General features: G+C 45.6%; 2 protein-coding genes across 4 annotated transcripts in view; one reads left to right on the forward strand and one right to left on the reverse strand.

Moving 5' to 3' along the window:
- FAM13A (family with sequence similarity 13 member A) overlaps nt 1-5,653 on the forward strand; it is a 188,941-nt gene extending 183,288 nt beyond the window's left edge. The window contains exons 22-24 of the mRNA XM_026660523.2: nt 795-991; nt 1,283-1,384; nt 3,591-5,653. Coding sequence (XP_026516308.1) covers nt 795-991; nt 1,283-1,384; nt 3,591-3,717 — 426 coding nt within the window. The 3' untranslated portion in view covers nt 3,718-5,653. The remainder of the gene's footprint in view (nt 1-794; nt 992-1,282; nt 1,385-3,590) is intronic.
- Nucleotides 5,654-18,518: 12,865 nt separating this feature from the next.
- Nucleotides 18,519-20,856, reverse strand: part of HERC3 (HECT and RLD domain containing E3 ubiquitin protein ligase 3) — a 111,055-nt gene continuing 108,717 nt past the window's right edge. For all 3 annotated transcript variants that reach the window (XM_029913680.1, XM_029913679.1, XM_026660514.1), the window contains one exon: nt 18,519-20,103. In XM_029913680.1, the coding sequence (XP_029769540.1) occupies nt 19,895-20,103 (209 nt within the window). In that variant the 3' untranslated portion in view covers nt 18,519-19,894. The remainder of the gene's footprint in view (nt 20,104-20,856) is intronic.

Raw genomic sequence — 20,856 nt, forward strand, 5'->3', positions numbered from 1 at the left:
CTCTCTCTCTCTCTCTCTCTCTCTCTCTCTCTCTCTCTCTCTCTCTCATAATTCAAATGCTGGGCTGAGTTCAGTGTTTTAGTTTAATCAAGGTAGACAGTCTAATTCTTGAACTCCTCCATTGGACTGAAATATCACAAACCTTCCCTTTGTAACTCCTTGTTACAACACAAATCAGTCCTTTAGCTCTCTGGTTCTGACAGGTTCCTTGCTGTGTTCTATCCTCACCATATGTCAAAGTTATCGGCAACATGCCAAGTGCTATAGAGCCTTTGCGAGGCATCCACCACAGGAGAGGTTTCATGCAAATTAACGTGGCAGCTTGTGGATTTGTCACAACTAAATTACTGATGGGCTTAGGTGTGGAGGATACAGAGAGAAGACACTGCCACCATTGAGACATTGTGTCCAATGGTTGTTAAGTTTGGAAGTACTTGTAGCTTAATCAAGAATGCTGAAAACAAATGAACAAGAAATAGCAGGCTGCCAAGAATTCTGATTTTTCTTCATCATAGTGATTCTGCCGCACTTTGTCTCACTAACAAAGCTGAATTTGTGGTGGTGGTTTCTACTAATAATGGGTTGGAGCTCTGTGTGTGTGTGTGGGAGGGGGGTTACTACTGATATTTTAGTGCACTGTAAATCTTAGAGCAAGTAAGGTGCTGTCTCTGTCTATCAACCTCTTTCCATATCTTTAGCCCAGTGCTTGTGGTGAAAGAATGTAATATGCGGGTTGTGTCTGCAGAGAGAAGTAGTAACTTCTTGTTATGGGGGCACTGTCTCTCTTTCTGTAGGAGGAAGAGGAGGGTTCCGACGAGGACAGCACCGTGAAACCAGATTTCACAGTCACCCTGAAACCAGATTTCAGCGTGCGGAGTTTCCTGGATCAACTAGAAGATGAGGCTGATGGCTTCATTTCTCCAGTGGATGATAAGATGCCTTCAAAGAGCAGCCAGGACATGGGGCTTTCTACCCTCCATGCTGCTTCTATGTATGTCAGGTTTCTTGCACTATACCAAGTGTGGGCCTGGATGCAGCAAACCACAGCATGTGCTTAAATCTCATTGAAGCCAGAGGGACCTTAGCACATGGTTAAAGTTAAACACATGCTTAGTTGTTTTGCTGATCAGTGATGGGACTGTTCACACTCTTAAACTTAAGAGTCGTGTCAATTTGTTAGGGAGTGTTTGTAGGATTGGCTAAATATATTTTGGTAGAATTATTATACCATTCCCGTTTTAATTTTCTATGTAATTTTTATATCTATAATTTAACCCTACAGGCCAGAACTCTTAGAGCAGCTCCAAGAAGTCAGGGAAGAGAAAAAACGGATCAGAAAAAAATTGAGAGAATTTGAAGATAATTTTTTCCGACAAAATGGAAGGTATTTCATTTCTAATTCATCCATCTATTGCTATAACTACTGCCAGTAATACTTACTGAGAGCAAAAGGCTCTGAAAATAGAAAGTGCCCTATGTACGCTACCAAATTAATCCTCACTTTGTTATCCTCAGTTTGTTGATAGGGAAGCTGGGATACAGAGCATCTGTTCCAAAGCCTGTTGAAGTCACTAGGGGTATGTCTATACTACCCGCCGTATCGGCGGGCAGCAGTCGATCCAGTGGGGGTTGATTTATCGCGTCTAGTCTAGACGCGATAAGTTGACCCCAAGCGCTCTCCCGTCGATTCCTGTACTCTACCAGCGCGAGAGGCGCAGGCGGAGTCAACGGGGGAGCGGCAGCGGTCGACTCACTGCAGTGAAGACACCGCGGTGAGTAGATCTAAGTACGTCGACTTCAGCTACGTTATTCACGTAGCTGAAGTTGCGTTACTTAGATTGACTCCCTTACACACACACACACACACACACACACACACGCCTGAGAGTCTTCCTGTTAATTCTGTGAGACACAGCCCATTGAGGTTAAGAGTAAAATTTTCAAAAGCACCTAAATCCCATGAGGAGTTAGGCTCCTAAGGGACTTTGGGGCTTTTGAAAATTTTGCCCTAACACAGCAATGGAGCCAAGATGAAAACCCAAGTGTTCCAAGCTCCCTCTCATGTGCTCAGAGCAGTAAATCACATAAACCATAAGATAAAATCTAGAACCAACTCATGGACTGACTCCTAGGAATGTAATTCTTTGGGACAGAATAATAATCTTGTCTGAAGGGACACTATAGAAATGTATCTCTCTATCCCTCCCTCCCATCTGTGGGTCTATGAAAACAGTACTTTGGTACTTAATGGGTAATTCATGGAGTAAATTAATGTTAAATAGCAGCACAGTAAAACAATGCAACAAGAAGTGTAATCATCTCTCAAAAAGAAATGTGAAACTCAGTAGTTAAATGCATGTGATTTCTTGTAACATATTGTGTATATGAAGAGTCTATTCCATAATGAGAAATAACATGCTACATCCTAGACTTTAGAGATTCTGGATACTGAAAATATGTGCTCTAGGGGGAAAGATGGTCCTACAGTGAACATAAGGCTAGGCCCACTTTGGGGAGGGACTCAACTAGGCTGACCAGACAGCAAGTGTGAAAAATCAGGACAGGGGTGGGAGATCATAGGAGCCTATATAAGAAAAAGCCCCAAATATCGGGCCTGTCCCTATAAAATCGGGACATCAGGTCACCCTAGGCTCAGCTGACATCATAAACCCTACGTGCTGAATTTTCTCCTTGTACGAGCATGGTTCCCATTGGCCTCAGTATAAACCAAATGCATCTGAGTGGAGAATTTGGCCATAAGCATGTAGCTCGAGCACTCGCTCTGTGAACAGCATCAGAGCTCAGAAAGTGAATGCAGCTGGGAATTCACTTCAGGTGCATCGGCTGCTGGTGTTTGTGTGTGTGTATATATATACACTTGCACATGGACATATATCTATGTAGCATGTGAGCTGATGATATCCATGTGATAAATTCATCTATTTATGCACCTTTGACAACCTCACCAGCCCTTTTGTCCCCTGGCTCAGCACTCGCAGAGATTTTTTACTAACATGCTGTATCTCTGTGCGGCTTCAAAAAGGACCCAGAGTTAACCTGCAACAAAAAGTTTCCTTCTTTCTGTAGTCGCAGAAGTTTCTGCCCAAAATCCCGGATCCCAGGATGGGCAGTGTTCAGTCTTGCTCCACTGACAGACGTATGGTCTGATATCTCATGCCCCTCCAGAACTAGAAATGGAAGCTTTTATACCTTTGGAACGGGGTACCCACTCATAATAGCTTCTGTTATAACCAGGGAGAGCCTTTCAATGGAACAGGAAGCTATCATAAGCTGAGCACTGTTTGAGGTCCGGGGGGGGATAGTATAACTGGCTCTGATACAAGGATGTCAGTATGTTTTGACTCTAGAATAGTATCAGGATCACTTTCAGCTTTGACACAGAAATATCCTGAGTTTCACCCCCCCATTATTAGGTTAGGTTATGCACCTTTTTTTCCTTTTGTAGCTAACTAAAAATGACATTCATCATTTTTCTCTGCAGATGACAAGTAAGGGGGGGGGCGGCGGAAATAGCTGGGGAAGTAATGTCCTGCCAGAAAATTCTCACATCTCCTCCTTGTTTCTGTTAGAAATGTCCAGAAAGAAGATCGTACTCCCATGGCTGAAGAATACAATGAATACAAGCAGATTAAGGCAAAGCTGAGATTGCTGGAGGTGCTGATCAGTAAAAGAGATATTAGTTCCAAGAGTATGTAATGAAGCTGATCGACTTTGCAGAGAGGCTAAGAAGAGACCGAGACAACGAGATGAATGCATGAAGGGTGCAGCAGGAGCCCGACAATGAGGGGCTTAGCAGCTCCCCAAGAACTGAAAGGCCATTTTTAGAGGTGGGAGGTGGAGGAAGGGTGGCTTACATCACTCTCTGCACTTGCTGTAGTCCATTGTGCCACCAGGCCAGTCACCTAGACTGGGGTTGCCAGCAAGAGAGAGGTGATGCTACGCTCAGAGACTGCGCCGAAAGGGTCCTTAGCTTTGATTCGCTTACCAATTCTGTCATGTTTAGAATATCAGAGTCAGATTACGTTTTTCCAGAGAATCATACTGAGGGGCTGACTGCTCTGAATAGTGATGAATCGTCCAATAACGTCCTCTTCTTTCCCAACCGAGTGCCCAGTCCAATGGAACGTGACACACGGTTCCTGCTGTCGGGAAGTCCTGAGGCTGTTCTCTCTTAGCTACGGTGACAGTGAGCTCAGGCTCTCAAATTGCCTGTAGGTTTGGTGTTTGGGAATTTGGCCTTTTCAGTTACCCCATTGAGTGCTGGAGAATTGCTATTAATCAACGCCCTGCCTACTGCGTTGGACTTTAGTGTGACTTTTCCTAGTGTTTGATTTTCTTACACCTGTTTTCTAGCTGTCACTTCTGCTTAGGTAGATGGTAGCTGCCTCTGATCAGAAAAGCACTGTCAAAGGAAATTCAGCAATACGCTTAGTTGCCGGGTCGCCTTAGCTGGCATTTTGAATTGTGACACTGGGACTGTGATTGGGCATTTGGATCAGAGTGGAGGTTCTGATGGCAGCAGTCAGAATCCTATTGGATTTTAGTAGCTGAGATGTTCTATTGAAATAACGCGCTGCTCTGTCACTACAGCTCTCCCAGTTCAGGTATCTGGTAAGCAGAGTGAAGATCTGTCCACATCAGCATAGACAGACCACCAATCTTTCAGTGTCTGATATTGACATTAAAGACTGAGCTGGACAGTCCATACACATATAGTGCACATACCCTAAACTTTGTTCTTCTGTGCACCTAAATGGTAAGACCACATGGATTGCAGCACTAAGTGTGAATGGCAGAGATGGGGATACAGAACACAGTGAACTCATGGTCTTTTCTTCCTGATGATAAGTGCAAATATAAACACTTTGGAGGAGAGGGGATGGTTCAGGAAATGGGAAACTTTGAGCCAGATTCTGCCCTTGGAAGTGTGTGAGTCTGAGGTCAAAAGTTGGAACTTAACACACACAAATCAACATGAACAATTTTCAGAAAGGAAAACTTTGTTGTGAATGAATTATAGACAGGTATTTTAGACGCTCATTTTAGACGTTTGCTATTTTGAAGGGAAATGAGCTTAAAAAAAAGTGGAAGGCTCTTATTTCTGTCATGCTGAGCCATCAGGCTCCATTATTTCCTTACGTCACCCTCAAGAGCTTCAATGTGCAGCTTCACACAGCCCAGGGAGAGGCCCCTACTTGGAACTAAGGCAAGAATTCTGACTTCCCAGGGCAGGCTTCATCCCTGCTGCATGTAGGTGGAGCAAGCCAGCATGCTCCCTCCTGCATACTGATCCCATCAGTGAGCCAGTGTGGAGGAGCAAGGCAGTGGATATTGAGTGCAGGGATTGCAATTGTACTTGGCCCTTGTGTAGGTCAGACGAGGGGGTGGGAAGCCTGCCTGTGCCCTACCCCATGCTTACATACCAGGACAGTCTGGCTCCAAGATACGTGGCAGTTCATGCTCCCTAAGTGCATTTCCCCCACATTGCTATGTTATGTTGACTCTTGCCACAATAGATACAGAATATCTACTGCATGTTTCAATAGCTTCTGTATCTCAAAACTTACTAAAAAGAAATATGTCTCTCTCTTCCCCATCCATGAACCCTGGCAAGGTTCTCTAGAACTGTCAGGCATCAGACAGTGCCCGTGATAAGCCAGCGCCAGTTGGTAAGAGGTAGTATAAGTTGGGTCTTTTCTTTTGCTAGTCACCAAATTCATTGACCTTTTCCAGATGGTTCTTCATCGATCACAGAATTATCCCCTCCACCTAGAAGAAATAACAGAAGTAGGAGAGACTGAAGCCTATATTTAAAAAGGTAGCCTTTAGTTTTTGGGTGCGCAGCCTAAGGCTTGATTTTCAGAGGTGTTGAGCACCCACAGCTTCCATTGACCTGGGAGTTGTAGGCACTCAGCATCTCTGAGAACCAGACCCCAGAGGTGTCTATACCTGGGCACACACATGCAGAGGCTACTTTTGAAAATGTGGGCTGGATTGGCTGACTGCAGTCCTCTTTCCCTTCTGCATGCAGGATGTCTGAGTATTCCAGCAAATAATAGTGGTGCCGTTGTCCTCCAAACCAGCTTTATGCCAGTTGACAGGGTGCATGGGAGGATTGGGTATTTTGGGCATAACTGTTTAATATGACAGTGATGTTTAGTTGCAGAAATGGTAGGACAAAAATGGCTGCTGGGTTCCTCAGAAGTCAGTATTGCTGGTTGCCTTTTGTACGGGTAGGCCCCAGTTAAGTGAAGCACTGAAACCCATGCGTCACTTTAGCCATGTGTCAAGCCCTATTGAAATAAGCGCATGCTTGAAGTCAAGCCTGTGGGTGGTGTTTTTGTAAGTAGAGATGGACTTAAGCACAAACGTAAATACTTTGCTGAATCAGGACCTTATCTCCTTAATACCTAAATTACAGTGGCTGTGATTACCTAGCCATCAGTGTCCATAGCCTTCATGCAAAACTCCAGAAGTCACAAAGACTACATTTTGTTATTAAAAGCCTGCTTGACCTGTGTACTGATAATTACAGTAACTGTTTTGTTGCCCTGACAATTCTTGACCAACAGTATATAGCAAAATATTTTATTTCTAAATCGATAAGACTGTAGGGTTTTCTGACTGCCTAGCTACTGCTGTTTTCATGGCACATTGCTATGATTTCAGATATTTTATATAAATTCTAAGTATAATGATGCACTTTAGAGAGATTATATTTTTAAAGTTTGAAAGCTAATAACAAAACCTATATAGCCAAAATTGTACTCTAAAAATCCTTGTCTAACTCTGTTGTTAAAAAGCTGTTCTTTAAACAAAAACATAAAATGAATAGCACCAGTTGAGCTTAATTCCATGAAGTCTCTGTATCTCTGCAGACTGATCGAGTTTGGTAGAATTTACTGCAATTCACAAAATAGCCATTCAGGTACTGATCAATCCCTGCCACCTCAAAAAAATAGTCATGCAAAAATCAAATCATTGCTGTAATTTTTTTCATTTCAGTTTTCCTTTGTTATTTCACTTACTGTAGGCCCTTGAGTGTATAACCCAATTTATATTGCTGTTTACATGAGAACATTTGAATGCAAGTGAGAGTGCTTTTAATAGGGGTGAAGTGCTGTACAAGTATCTGCTTCAAATAAAATGAGTAAGCTGTTGGAATAAGACAAAATATACTTCCATGGCAATAGAACTTGTAGTGTGTTCTCTGGTGGCATTATGGCCTGTTTGGTAACTGGCTTCGCATGGCCTAGAATGATACAGGCACGTGTCCTTTTTGTTTTTTCAGGAATGCGTGGTTGTGTATTACCGAATGTTAACATCATAAATGACTGAGGTTTATTTGATGATGATAAAGAGGGTATAAATATAATGATAAAACTAAAAGAGTTAAAGATGGCAAAAGCTTGTAATTTTCACAGGTAGCATTTGCTTTTATTCTGTTTACTTTGGAGTAAACACTCAATTAATAGATGTTTATATTAAATATGGTGTAATTAAAGCATCTTTTCTCTTGATTATTCTGTTAGGATTCAGTTTTTATTACATGTATGTGCAAAAATTCGTAAGTGCCATCAAGTCATGGTAAAAGCCCTTGTGCCTGAGAGGGAAAAGCATAGATTAGTGACATCTCAGCAAGACTTCCATTTAGGGGAATGTTTGCAATATGGTAATTCCGACACGCTGGAAACAGAACAGAAATAGAAGCTTGCTTGCTGTCCAGTAGTATAACGTGTATAAATCACTGAGAGTAAGATCTCACAGTCGATGCCTGGTTCTGTACAGATCTCATGTCTAGGCTGTAATGGAAGTAGCGGGTTAGAAGTCAGAGAGGGCTTTATTTGCAGCCTTGGTGTAATATTGTTTAGGTACGGTAGTTGTTAAATTTGCAAAGGCTCCTAGTGCAGCAGTTCACATGCTGCGCGCTTGTAGCATGGATTTTGTCAAACACTAATGCTTTGCAGGCAGTATGCAAAGTTGTACTGTTGACTTATTCACGTTTTCCGTGCCCCAGGGAACTCACTACGAGGACCCACAGCAACATCTGGGTTTCTTATTGATGTGGGAGAGAAATTGGGTTGGAGGCCAGTGATTGCGGGGGAGTGGAATGTGTGCACCCTTGTTCATTCTAGAGAGGAAAGTAACTGCAATTCTGGAATTGGTGCCATTTGCAGTAGTTATCTTTAGCTATGCCTTTGTGCTAGTTTGGGGGATCACTGCACATGGTTACCAGCTGCTGCCTGTTTGCAGCTGCTAATGTTGTTAATGTCTCTCATTTATTGTATATTTCAGAAAGTAAGAAGCACTTTGCTACAGTGGATACATTTAAAAAGTGCTGTCTAGTTGTTGAGAGATTACTGGCTGTAGCAATAGTCTGTACCTCGGATCATTGTTAGAAGTGGCAATATCTGCAGAACAAGAAGGAACCTTTTAAATGCATCGACTGTATGCCCACTTCCTGCCAAAATCCTTGCAGTGCAGTTAAATGTATAACATTGACTGGTTCCTCTTGCTTTTCCCCTCAGGGAGTCATTGGGTTATTGAAATGCCTGTGCTATGTTGGGACCTGATCCTGCTGCCACTAGAGTCCACAGCAACCTACCTGTTGACTTGCACAGGAACAGGCCCTTAGTAGTGCCAGTTGGAAAAGGGGTGTGGACTCTGGAGTTACAAACTCCTAATATTGGGGTAATTTTTTTAAAGTTCATTTCGGCCAGTTTCCATCTGAATGTAAACATGCCTATGGTAGTGTCTGCAAACAGCATTGCAGCTGTGTGCTAGTGCGTGCAAACCAGAACGTGAGACTGAGGGCTGTGTTTATTAACGTCCCTGCTGAGTGAAAGTAAACACACAGCATAATGGGTGAAAAGATTTGTTGCAGTTTCGCTCCGTCTCAATCTCTAATGCATTATTAATAATCAGCCTAGTTAAAATATATGGAGTGAAATCCTGACCCCAATGAAGTTAATGGGAGTTTTGCCTTTGACTGCAGCAGGACTGGGTTTTCACCCACTGTGTTTAACCTGACAGTGTCCCTTTAAATTTCTCTTTTAGGAAACAAGGAGGAAAACTATGCAGAACTAACAGTTTATATATTTCTTCTTCCCCCATCAAAAAGAATGGAGCTGTAATTGTCAGTTAGGCCAACCAAAAATGCATTTACCCTCTGCTGTGAACACTGATGGAAAATGCAAGGTAACCCATAGCAGATTGAAGTGGAAATGTAGGGGAAGTATGCACCGCATTATATTCATTTTTCCAAATGTTGCAGACTGTTACATTTGGAGGGCAAATCAGATAGACTGGAACGTGGTTTCGCCAGAATGACCTCTGACCTCTTTTCTCTCATGCCCTATTTCTACATGCTTTTATTGGAAGGTACTAAAAACAAAAAAGGATGAGGAAAGGCCGCATTCTTTTGAGGCAAATAGATTTCTGGCCATGGAAACCATAATTTGCAGTGTATAATGCCTCTTTATTTTTGGACATGAGATTGGTGAGTCCTCTACCAGTTACCTTATTAGCTTTATCCATGAAGGAACCATATGCTGTGCTAGCCTTACACTTTGATGTATCGTTGAAGTATCTTGTTGTCCTTGGCAAAAAGAATTGTAAAAGTTCTTGGCCTTGTACATGTAGAGGATCTGCACGTCCAAGCTATTCATGATGGCATGCGGGGCATCAAACTCTGTCCAACCTGTATATTATCTGTTCTGTATGACACAGGGTATTTAATGCTTGCTACAACTTGTATGTTCAGAGTATTCATTGTGCCTACTTGTGCCTCTCTGTGGACATCTGCATGCATTGGTGTAAACCATCTTCTATTATGTGTATATGTATATACATAGAGAGGTATATATTTACACAAATGACTCTGTGTGTGTGTATACAATTTGATTTTGGAGTTCAGAAGCCAGAAGAGAAATGGCTGGAGAAATCACTTTTGCAGACTTCATTCTCTGTATGAAAGCAACTCCATAACCGGCTCATGCAAATGACATATTTAACAAATAATGCAATCTTAGCCAGTGTGGGCCCAGTTCTATGTTTACATGATTTATGTAAGCAAAATTAATTTGAATCTACAGTGTCTTTTTAATGTAAACCGATTGACAATGTTATGTGTACATTTTTGTACATGTTTGTATTTTGTATGAAACAAAGGAAATAAAACTATTTTGACTGCAGGCCTCTAGCAATCCTTGCTGCTGCATGAATTGATGACAAAAGGGACGGGTGCAACAATCAGCAGACTCAGTAACCCTAATGAGGGATCTGGCTGGCGAAGATTAGGAGTGAGGAGAGGAAAAAGCAGCTGCACCCATCTCCAGGGATAGAATACGATATCGTTCTGAGGTAAGGGCCGTGCTATGTTAAGTCCTGAACTAGGGGAGCTGGCAAACCGCCCTGCTAGTCCCAGACACTTGGCACAGATCACCATGGCCGGAAATAAATGTTAGGTATATCCTGCCTTGGGAATTTTTGCTGATTTGGTAAAATAAATCTGGGCCATTTAAAGGCAAAACGTTTGCCCTGCAAGAGTATTTTTCTGAGCTTTAGGCTCTCTCACCTGCAGCAGGGATGGTTTAGCAATATCCAGAGAGAAGTGTGCACCCCACGAGAGGTGGGGAAATCACCCCACCTGCCTTTGAATTCGGTGACAAAACGTTTACAAGAGCCCCCCTTCAGCCCATCTCCTGCCCCTCTGATATGTTGTCTCATAGGGCACACGGGGAGCTTCCTTATAGAAGTCTGCTGTAGCGAGAGGGGGATGCCACTGCAAAGTGTGCAGGAAGATAAAAACCAAGAGGCAGGTCATGCCAAAGGCATCCATGTTTCCAAGTCACACCCTCACTTCAAAGCTTTTAGTTTTCTGCAAACAGAAGCAAACTTGAAGCCATTTTGAAAGGACTCCAGCACTTGCTCCCTAGCGGCGAAGTGATGGTGTGGGTATGACCCAGATGCCTGGTTTAATTGCACTGCAAACTCCATCCCTGTGTGGCTCTCTGGGATAGGGACTGGTGCTCATGGAGCCAGAGGGACTGGTGCACTTGTTTAAAACATCTGTGATCCTCTAATTATCCCACCGCTTCCTTTAATCTTGGACCATTAAAGTGCTGACTTGCTGCCAAGTGCACGACCCCCTCCTTCCAGGCTGCCGCCCTCATTCCCTTAGTGGAGGAGTTCCATGCTGTAAAGCTTTGTGAGTTTCTTACTCTGGGGACTGGAAAGCAGCTGCTGCTCTGAACAGTGCAGGATTGCTGCCAGGAGCATGGCTGGGAAGTAGAGGTCCCTCCTCCCCATCCAAGTTGTCTCTCCTGAACAGACCTGATCACGCTAACTCCTTCTCTCAAAGCAGACTCGGGAGCCAAGTTCTCCTAAGCCAGCATCTTGTCTCCCTTTGAGGCTTTAGTTAAGCACTTCTTACTCAACTAAACTCCCATTGGTAGAGTAGAAGCCTTATTTAGCACCCAGCCCTGAGACCAGCAGAGCTCTCTTGAAACCAATGAGAGATGCTTGCTCTGGTTGGGACCAGCTGCACTAGCTGGAAGAATGAAGCAGCCACGCAGAAGCCAGGCGTCATCATCTCTAAGCACTACCATGAGAATTTGCAACCTAAAGCTAAATGAGCAGCACTTGGGAGGGCTCTGCCTGTGACTGGAGCTTTGTTGGCAAAGGCAATGGGGTGGGAGTGGGAGAATGTGCCTCTGGTGTGCTGGAGCCATAGATAAACTGAAGATTGCAGGCTCTAGGGCTGTGACTGGTCTCCGTCACCAGCACTCAATTACATAAGAACGGCCACACTGGGTCAGACCAAAGGTCCATCTAGCCCAGTATCCTGTCTTCCGACAGTGGCCAATGCCAGGTGCTTCAGAGGGAATGAACAGAACAAGTAATCAACAAGTGATCCATTCCCTGTCGCCCATTCCCAGCTTCTGGCAAACAGAGGCTAGGGACACCGTCCCTGCCCATCCTTGCTAATAGCCATTGATGGACCTATCCTCCATGAACTTATCTAGTCCTTTTTTGAACCCTGTTATAGTCTTGCCTTTTGCAACATCCTCTGGCAAAGAGTTCCACAGGTTGCCTGTGTGTTGTGTGAAGAAATATTGTCTTTTGTTTGTTTTAAACCTGCTGCCTATTAATTTTATTTGGTGACCCCTAGTTCTTGTGTTATGAGGAGTAAATTACATTTCTCTGTTTACTTTCTCCTCACCCATCATGATTTTATAGACCTCTGTTATATCCCCTCTGTGTCATCTCTTTTCCAAGCCCCAGTCTTATTAATCTCCCCTCATATGGAAGCTGTTCCATACCCCTAATAATTTTTGTTGCCCTTTTCTGTACCTTTTCCAATTCCTTTTTTTTTTTTTTTTTTGAGATGGGGTGACCACATCTGCATGCAGTATTCAAAATGTGGCCGAACCATGGATTTATAGAGAGGCAATATGCTATTTTCTGTCTTCTTATCTATCCTTTCCTAATGACTCCCAACACTGTTAGTTTTTTTGACTCCCGCTGCACATCGAGTGGATATTTTCAGAGAACTAGCCACAATGACTCCAAGATCTTTCTTGAGTGATAGCAGCTAATTTAGACCCCGTCATTTTTTTTTGTATAGTTGGGATTATGTTTTCCAATGTGCATTACTTTGCATTTATCAGCATTGAATTTGAGAGACGCAGCTGTAGAAATGCACGGTTGTGTCATTGCTCCAGTTCAAGTAAGGTAAGGGAAAGGCTAGGAAGTGGATACTCTCCATCCTTCATTTAGGTAAAGTGGGAAGATCCCTGCTTCCTGAGCTCATGTGTGCCAGGCCAGGGTCTGAATCCCATGGGCTGTCGCACTGGGACAAAGCACAGTCATCAGACAACTGCCTGCAGCTCCATTTAGCTGCTATAAGCCAATTTTCATGGCAAGAAATGGGATCCAGCAGGATCCCTTTCATGAAAGTTTGACACAAATACACATTGCTCTTGCTGTTGTGGGGACATCAGGTGCAGAGGGACTCTGCGGTGAATTTTCCAGTGTGCCTGGTGCTTTGAAGTAGCATAACGAGCTAGATCTCTTATTCACATGCAAAGTTTTAGAAAGGGGGAGGGAGTGTGGCCTCCGGAGCTTCAAGACATATGGGAAATCTTGGATTCATGTGAACAGCAAAGCTAGGGCAAGCCTCCGGGTGTCGTGTGCCCCTGCCAGCAGGGCCAGAATTTAAGAACTCAGCCCCCCACTACGTCCCAATGGGAGTTGCTGGGGCTGAGTACTGACCCCATGAGCCTACAGCCAGGCCAGAGCCCCTCTCCCTGTAAATGGTTAAGAAGCTGTGTGATTTCCCTCAGGGGCTGGAAGACAGCTGGGGCAATTCTTTGTTGCAATGTTTGTTTCCCAGAGTCAAGAAGTTCAGCTGCATTGGGACCTGGCTTAGTAAAGCCAGAAAATTGCATGCAACTCCCCTGGGATGAGCCACGTTAGAATTGCCTTTGAAAAGGGTCAAACCCACACACGACGGGCGCTCTCTGCCAAGGTGAGCATTCCCCTCCTTCCACCCATTGTGACGCTCCTACTCCCGGGGCTCGATGGCACATGGGAGACTGTGCAGCCGTTCCAAAGTCCAGGAGCTGAGTCGGGGGGGGGGGGGGGGGGGATCAGTTTCATAGCAGCCTCTGGGGGCGGAAATCAAATGCTTTTCAGTGCTATTTCCAGGGTGAAGGGTCCGGCTCAGCGCTGCAGCCTGGAAACACACAGGAGTGAGATGGCTTCAGCGGTTGGTTTGCAGCTAGAAAGAGCCAGATTCTCCCCTCAGCTCCAGTGGGGTAAGCCAGGAGTTGTTCTGGATGAAGTCACGGGGGAAATACACCAAGGCAAGAGTTACCAGGCCTTAGAGCACTCTCTCCATTCATACACGATGCCCATCATCAGAAGCAGAGCACCCAGGGCAGCTTCTCTCTCAAGAACGCAGGAATTGCCAGAGTGGATCCAACCAGTGACCATCGAGCCCTGTTGCCCATCTCCAGCAGTGCCCAGTACCAAATGCTTCAGAGGAAGACACTGCAGTAGGCAGCAATAGGGGAACCGGCTCCTTCCCCCACCCCACCCCCCGGACAATTTCCTCCTGGAAGCTAGATGTCAGGTTATGTTAATACTCCTATTTGCATAAAGTATGGAGGCTCCAGTTACTGATATAAATATCCAATCCTGTTTTAATCTCTGCTAAACTCTTGGGTGGCACTGAGTTCCCCAAGTTCATTGTGCAAGAGAGTAATTCTTCTTAGCAGGGTTGAACTTGCCACCTTTTGCGTCCGTTCACTGTGACGTAGTTCGTGTAGCAGGAGACAGGGAGAACAGAAGTGTCCAGTCTCCCTTCCCTTGAGCAGCTCTGTCTTCCAGCGAGCACAAAGAACGAGTTCTTAGAAATAATCTCAGCGCTGAACTCAGGTGCTGCCTGGGGAGGAGACTGAGAAAGTCCTTCTGAAAGCGTGGACGTAGCGGCAGCTTTCATGCTAAAGCCTTTTCCTCCTCCCATTCCCCACTCACCTTCTCTTCCCATAGCTACCATATTTTCCAAAGCCTGAGAACCGGACTGAAAGTTGAGCACCAACCTACCTTTGAGGACTTGGACCTGAGACACCAAGAGGAACGCCCTGTGACCTGGGGTGCCTAGGGTAGCCCTCACTGAAAATGCCACGGTCAGGGCAGGCTCCAAAAAGAAGTGCAGATTCTCCCAAAACTAGGGGCTTGTGACCAACTAGTCACAAACTATGCTCCTGGTCTCCAGGAGCGGCGCCAGGGTTTTTGCCGCCATAGAATCATAGAATATCAGGGTTGGAAGGGACCTCAGGAGGTCATCTAGTCCAACCCCCTGCTCAAAGCAGGACCAATCCCCAACTAAATCATCCCAGCCAGGGCTTTGTCAAGCCGGACCTTAAAAACCTCTAAGGAAGGAGAATCCAGCACCTCCCTATTTAACCCATTCCAGTGCTTCACCACCCTCCTAGTGAAATAGTGTTTCCTAATATCCAACCTAGACCTCCCCATTGCAACTTGAGACCATTGCTCCTTGTTCTGTCATCTGCCACCACTGAGAACAGCCTAGCTCCATCCTCTTTGGAACCCCCCCTCAGGTAGTTGAAAGCAGCTATCAAATCCCCCCTCAGTCTTCTCCTCTGGAGACTAAACAATCCCAGTTCCCTCAGCCTCTCCTCATAAATCATGTGCTCCAGACCCCTAATCATTTTTGTTGCCCTCCGCTGGACTCTTTCCAATTTTTCCACATCCTTCTTGTAGTGTGGGGCCCAAAACTGGACACAGTACTCCAGATGAGGCCTCACCAATGTCAAATAAAGGGGAACGATCACGTTCCTCCATCTGCTGCCAATGCCCCTACTTATACAGCCCAAAATGCCGTTAGCCTTCTTGGCAACAAGAGCACACTGTTGCCTCATATCCACACTGTTGCCTCATATCCACAGCCTTCCGCACTCCCGGTCTTCGGCAGCAATTCTGCGGCGGGGGGGTCCTTCCGCACTCCCGGTCTTCGGGGCACTTCGGCAGCGGGTCCCAGAGCGAGTGAAGGACCTGCCGCAGAATTGCCACCGAAGACCCGGAGCGCGGAAGGACCCCCCTGCTGCCGAATTGCCACCCCCCAAATCCTGCTGCCCTAGGCGACCGCCTAGGTCGCCTAAATGGAAGTGCCGGCCCTGCTGATCTCCCACACTACTTATCAAGAAGCTGAAACAAGGAATCACACGTCCCCCTTTATTGCATTGCAGTTCTCTGGCTCTCAATCAGCACCTAGGTCCAGTAAGGTTAGGAGGTATTTAAAACCTCTGTTCACGATACAAAATGTTCTTCTGAACCCCAAAGGGCCAGCCACATTACTAGGGCAATATTAATTTGGATCTTACCCAAAATACCATGCTGCCGGCCAATCCTTTATTATCTAAAACTAAAGGTTTATGAGAAAAGAATGAGAAGAGAGTTGTTAGATGGTAAAGCAATCAGATACGTAAGACTTCAGAGTCCATATCTCAGGTTCTTAGCAGTACTGGTGAGTTTGCTGGCTTGGAGAGTCCCTCTGAAACACATCCAAAGCTTGGATGAGTCATTCAGTCCTTTGTTCAGCTTCCAGAGAAGTTACTCCAGTGGTAAGAAGCAGGATTGAAGACAAAATGGAGAAGCAGCAGCTGCCTTTTTATATCCTCTGCCATGTGGTTTGTACTTCCTTTGTCCCAAACACAAACTTACAGAACATGGACCTGGAAAAGCAGAGTCCCCTGTCCCCAGGCATGTCCCTACATGTCCTGCTGACTCAGGTGTATCCCTGCCTGTTCATTGGACAGCTGATTGCCTTTGGTAGGCCATCACGCAGGCTAGAAAGTGCTGATGCCAGTCTGTCTGGGAGTGTCACCCAGATACACAGCACAGATATTTATAGTGCTCCACACAAAGATGATACAAACATACAAACAAGATTATCATACTTGGCAAATCCTCACTTTTCCACTGAGACCTTACATGGCATATTTTGTAATGTTGGTATCAACAGTATTGTAAATGGTCACCCATGTTCCACGCAGCATCACACACCCCTCTTGCATTCAGCTGCCACTCCATCCACAGAGACGGCTCGGGGCTTTTAGCCCCACTGCAACTGAGGTTCATCCTTTAACAAGTAATTGGGTATTTGGACATATTGAAAATAGCTCCCCAGCCACACCTATCCAACTGTCGAGAAATCGTCAAAGAATTCACTTCCAAGAATAAAAGGGAGGAAGCGCTGGTCCCCTCCTGCACTCCCCTGCAGAGCAACCGCCTATGAAAGCAAATGAAAATAGTTATCCCAAGCTCCAGCATCAAAAGAGACACAATGAAAGGATTTCTCGGTGCACCTTATTAACGCTTTGAGCCGCTTGGCCTTTTCCAGGTTGTAATGACAGTAATAGCACCAACAAAAATCTTGGTGGGCATAGGATTTGCCAACTGTCTAATTGCACAAACCCAAACGCCCTTGCCCTGCCCTGCCCCTTCCCTGAGGCCCCACACCTTCTCTGAGGCCCTACCCATGCTCACTCCAGCCCCACTTCCTCCGTCACTTGCTCTCCCCCACCCTCACTCACTTTCACCGGCCTGGGGCAAGGGGCTGGGGTGCAGGATGGGATGCGGGTTCTGGGAGGGAGTTTGGGTGCAGGAGTGGGTTCAGGGCTGTGGTAGGGGGTTGGGGTACAGGAGGGGGTGTGGGCTCTGGGAGGGAGTTTGGGTGCAGGATGGGGCTGGGAGTTAGGGTGTGGGAGGGGGTTCGGAGTGCAGGGTCTGGCTGGACGGTGCTTACCTCGGGTGGTTCCTGGAAGCAGCAGCATGTCTGGAAGTGGCTCCTAGGCTCACAAGCGGCCAGGCGGCTTTGCACACTGCCCCTGCCTGCAAGCACTGTCCCCACAGCTCCCATTAGCTTCCCCATTCCCAGCCAATGGGAGCTGCGGAGTCAGCGCTCAGAGCGGGGGCAGTGCATGGAGACCCCCTGCCCGCGCTTCCTCCTAGGAGCTGCTGCTGGACATGTTGCCACTTCTGGGAGTGGCGCGGAGCCAGGTCAGATAGGGAGCCTGCCTTAGCCCCGCTGCACTGCCTGACTTTTAGCAGCCTAAAATCTCCCAGATTGGCTTCAGTAGCCTCCGGGAGATTGAGCCAGCAGAGAACAGTCTTCCCCTCTGCTGCAGGGCCTGTGGCCTGGGGAAGTTCTTATGTGCCCACAGCCTGGCACCGTAATGAACTGCTATTGAGACTGAGCCCTGATACTCAAAACACCGTTTTACAGAATTACTTGTGCACTGAGGGAACAGTACCCAGAGAAGATGATAGTAATAGGCACTTACTTAGCCCCACCCTTCTGCAGCTCTCAAAGCACTCTACAAAGTGGGGTACAAGGAGAAGAAAGATGGCATGGAGGTTAGCTGGGACTCAAAAGAGCTGGACCCAGTTCTTGGCTGTACCCCCAATTATCTGTGCAACGTTAGACAAGTCTCTCTCTCTGCCTCAGTTCCCATCTATAGAATGGGAATAATACTACCTCTCTCGGTCTTGGCTATTTAGGCAATATGTGCTTTGGGGGCAGGAACTCTCACCCTGTTTGCTCAAGGAAGCCCTGATTTGAAGGGGGAGTGGAGTCTTTAGGTTCTCCCACCACATAATTGAGTTGTCTGCTCCATATTACTGGTGCAGCTGAAGAGAAGCTGACAAACACATCTTTCTGATGCAGGAGGGAAGCCATTAGTTATAGCATATACCCATAAAGTCACTTGGTGTAGAGGAAAAGGCAGAGGAGAGAGAACTTATAGCACCATCAGCACTTCCACTGAAGTGAGCAGATTCTAGTGGAGTGAGGAAGGCATACTTTCCTACCACGGTCTCTCCAAGCTGAAAGCCCACACAGAATATTCCCATCCCTCTTCCACACCTTCAGACAAAGAGAGCTAATGCTCAGGGAATTAAACATCGAATTTATTGCATCATATCGAACTATGTACACACACACATAGAAAATAAACATTTGCTATAGCTGTATATTTGTCTTTAATGCTGTGTTATAAAGAGGCTGATAGGCTACCAATGTAGTAATCAGCACATTTAAAAAAAAACCCATGCCTACAACCTTTTGTTAGAGAGGTGCAAAGTTCAATACTACATATCAAACATGGGATGTAAATATTGTATGTTCTATAAATATGTCCATTCTCCAACAGGGTTTAAAATTAGATTTACACCGATTCTTGGAAAGTGAGAGATTGTTCACCATTTTAACTGATCATGGAGGGGAAAAAAGAGGGCTTACTAATCTTTTGGGAAATAGATGGTTAATTCATCCTCTTACCCACCCAGAAGTGTTAATGTACATTTCAAATGTGATCAACAAAAGCGTCATAACAAAGATTGCCTTTAAGTCCCAGCACTTAATAGTGACACAAAGTGTCAAGTAGAAAGTAGAAATGTTGCACTGAAAAACTAACCCCGCAGATTCCAAACATATACAAGCCTGTGGATTTGAGCCACTGTCCTGTGGATTTGATTCTGATTTCTTGGAGCTGCCATCTCACATTTGATCAGGATCCCTTGCCTTTGAGGAGGGAAACTAGGATTAAGATAAGCCTACTGTAGACTTGTAAATTGCGTTTCTATATTGGTAGAGGTTCAATTTGGGAAACCAATTTCTAAATTTTGTTCTTCCTCAGAACTAACAAGAAGTGACCTAGCCCCCAAGAGACCCCTCTCAAAAGGCTAAGCAGGGAAAGACATGACCAAAATTTGAGACCAAAAGAAAAAACATAGAATCCATAGTCTTGTGCAAACAAAATGAGTGTGTACCATAAGAAAGGGGGGTTGGAGAAAAGCATCACAATAGTGCCCCCACCCCAGTACCCAACTGTCCTGCAGAGAGGAGGGTAGTGGGCATGAGATGTAGCAATTCTATGCAAGCAAGAACCAGCTTGCATTTGGAGGGAAGGGGAGGAGTGAAGCAGGGAGGGGTGGACAGTTTAAAAAAAAATCACCATTTCAGCCACTGCCAGAAATGCAAGGAGCAGCAAAGATCAAAATATTTAAGATGATTGAAAGAAAAAATGGAGGATGGGGGAAGAAAATTGCAAGCAACTGCTGGCGATAAAAACAACTAACCAAAACAAGGCTGAACTGATTTTGTTTGATGGGTTCGAGACTTCAGTGCACACGTTCTCCCTGCTAAAATCCCAGAAAGAGTAGACAGTGTCATGCTGTGCCGCTGTGTCCCTTGATTCTAATATTTTTAAAAAACATTCTGATCCATTACTTTACAAAAATAAAACCTGCTCCATTTGTTGTGTCTGTTTCTGTCTCGTGTCGATCAGGCCAAACTAAAGCCCTCGTAGTGGTCGATGGCTTGTGTAAGCCGCATGCTCAGGGTCTCCTTGCTGCTGTACTTGGGCAGGTCGAGGAGGTTGTAGCAGGTGTGAGCTACGGGCAGGTACTGATCCCCACTCGACGTGGACTGGATGATGATGCGTAAACTTGACATGCCATAGATAGGGATGCGGTCGCTGCCAGTCAGGAACACTGAGAGAGCAAAAACAAAACATATAACTTTGAGAAGGAGCCGCACACTAATGAAGGCAACAACACTAGAGGGCAAATACTGGTCAACTAGGAACCCACTTGAAATTTTACCACATTGACCTCTCTGTGACCCCCACTACATTCATCCTGAGGGTCTGTGTCCTCAGATGACCTGCATAGTGTGCTACTCACCCTGTTTGAACTTTGCATGACCCCAATTCCTTGTAAATTCATCCTCAGTGACCCCAGGTGACCCCAATTGCCTTGAAGTTTCTCTATACTGACCGCTCTGCGACCCCCACCACATTCAGCCCTAGGGTCTGTGTCCTCAGATGACCTCCGTGGCTCAATCCTTACCCTGATTGAACTCTGCATGACCCCATATGCCTGTAAATTCACCCTCGGTGACCCCACGTGACCCCAACTGCCCTGAAAGTTTTCCACATTGCTCTATCTGTGACCCCTACTACATTCAGCCTGAGGGTCTGTGTCCTCAGATGACCTACATGGTCTGAGCCTCACCTTCAGTGAACTCTGCATGACCCCAGTAGACTGTAAATTCATCATCAGTGACCCCAGGTGACCCCAATTGCCTTCATGTTTCTCCACATTGACCTCTCTGTGACCCCCAGTACATTCAGCCTGAGGGTCTGTGTCCTCGGCTGACCTCCCTGGTTCAATCCTCACCCTGATTGAACTTTGCATGACCCCAATTGCTTCTAAATTCATCCTCAGTGACCCCAGGTGACCCCA

The sequence above is a fragment of the Terrapene carolina genome, unplaced genomic scaffold, assembly GCF_002925995.2.
Source record: "Terrapene carolina triunguis isolate 2854851 unplaced genomic scaffold, T_m_triunguis-2.0 Scaffold789, whole genome shotgun sequence".
NCBI lineage: Eukaryota > Metazoa > Chordata > Testudines > Emydidae > Terrapene > Terrapene triunguis.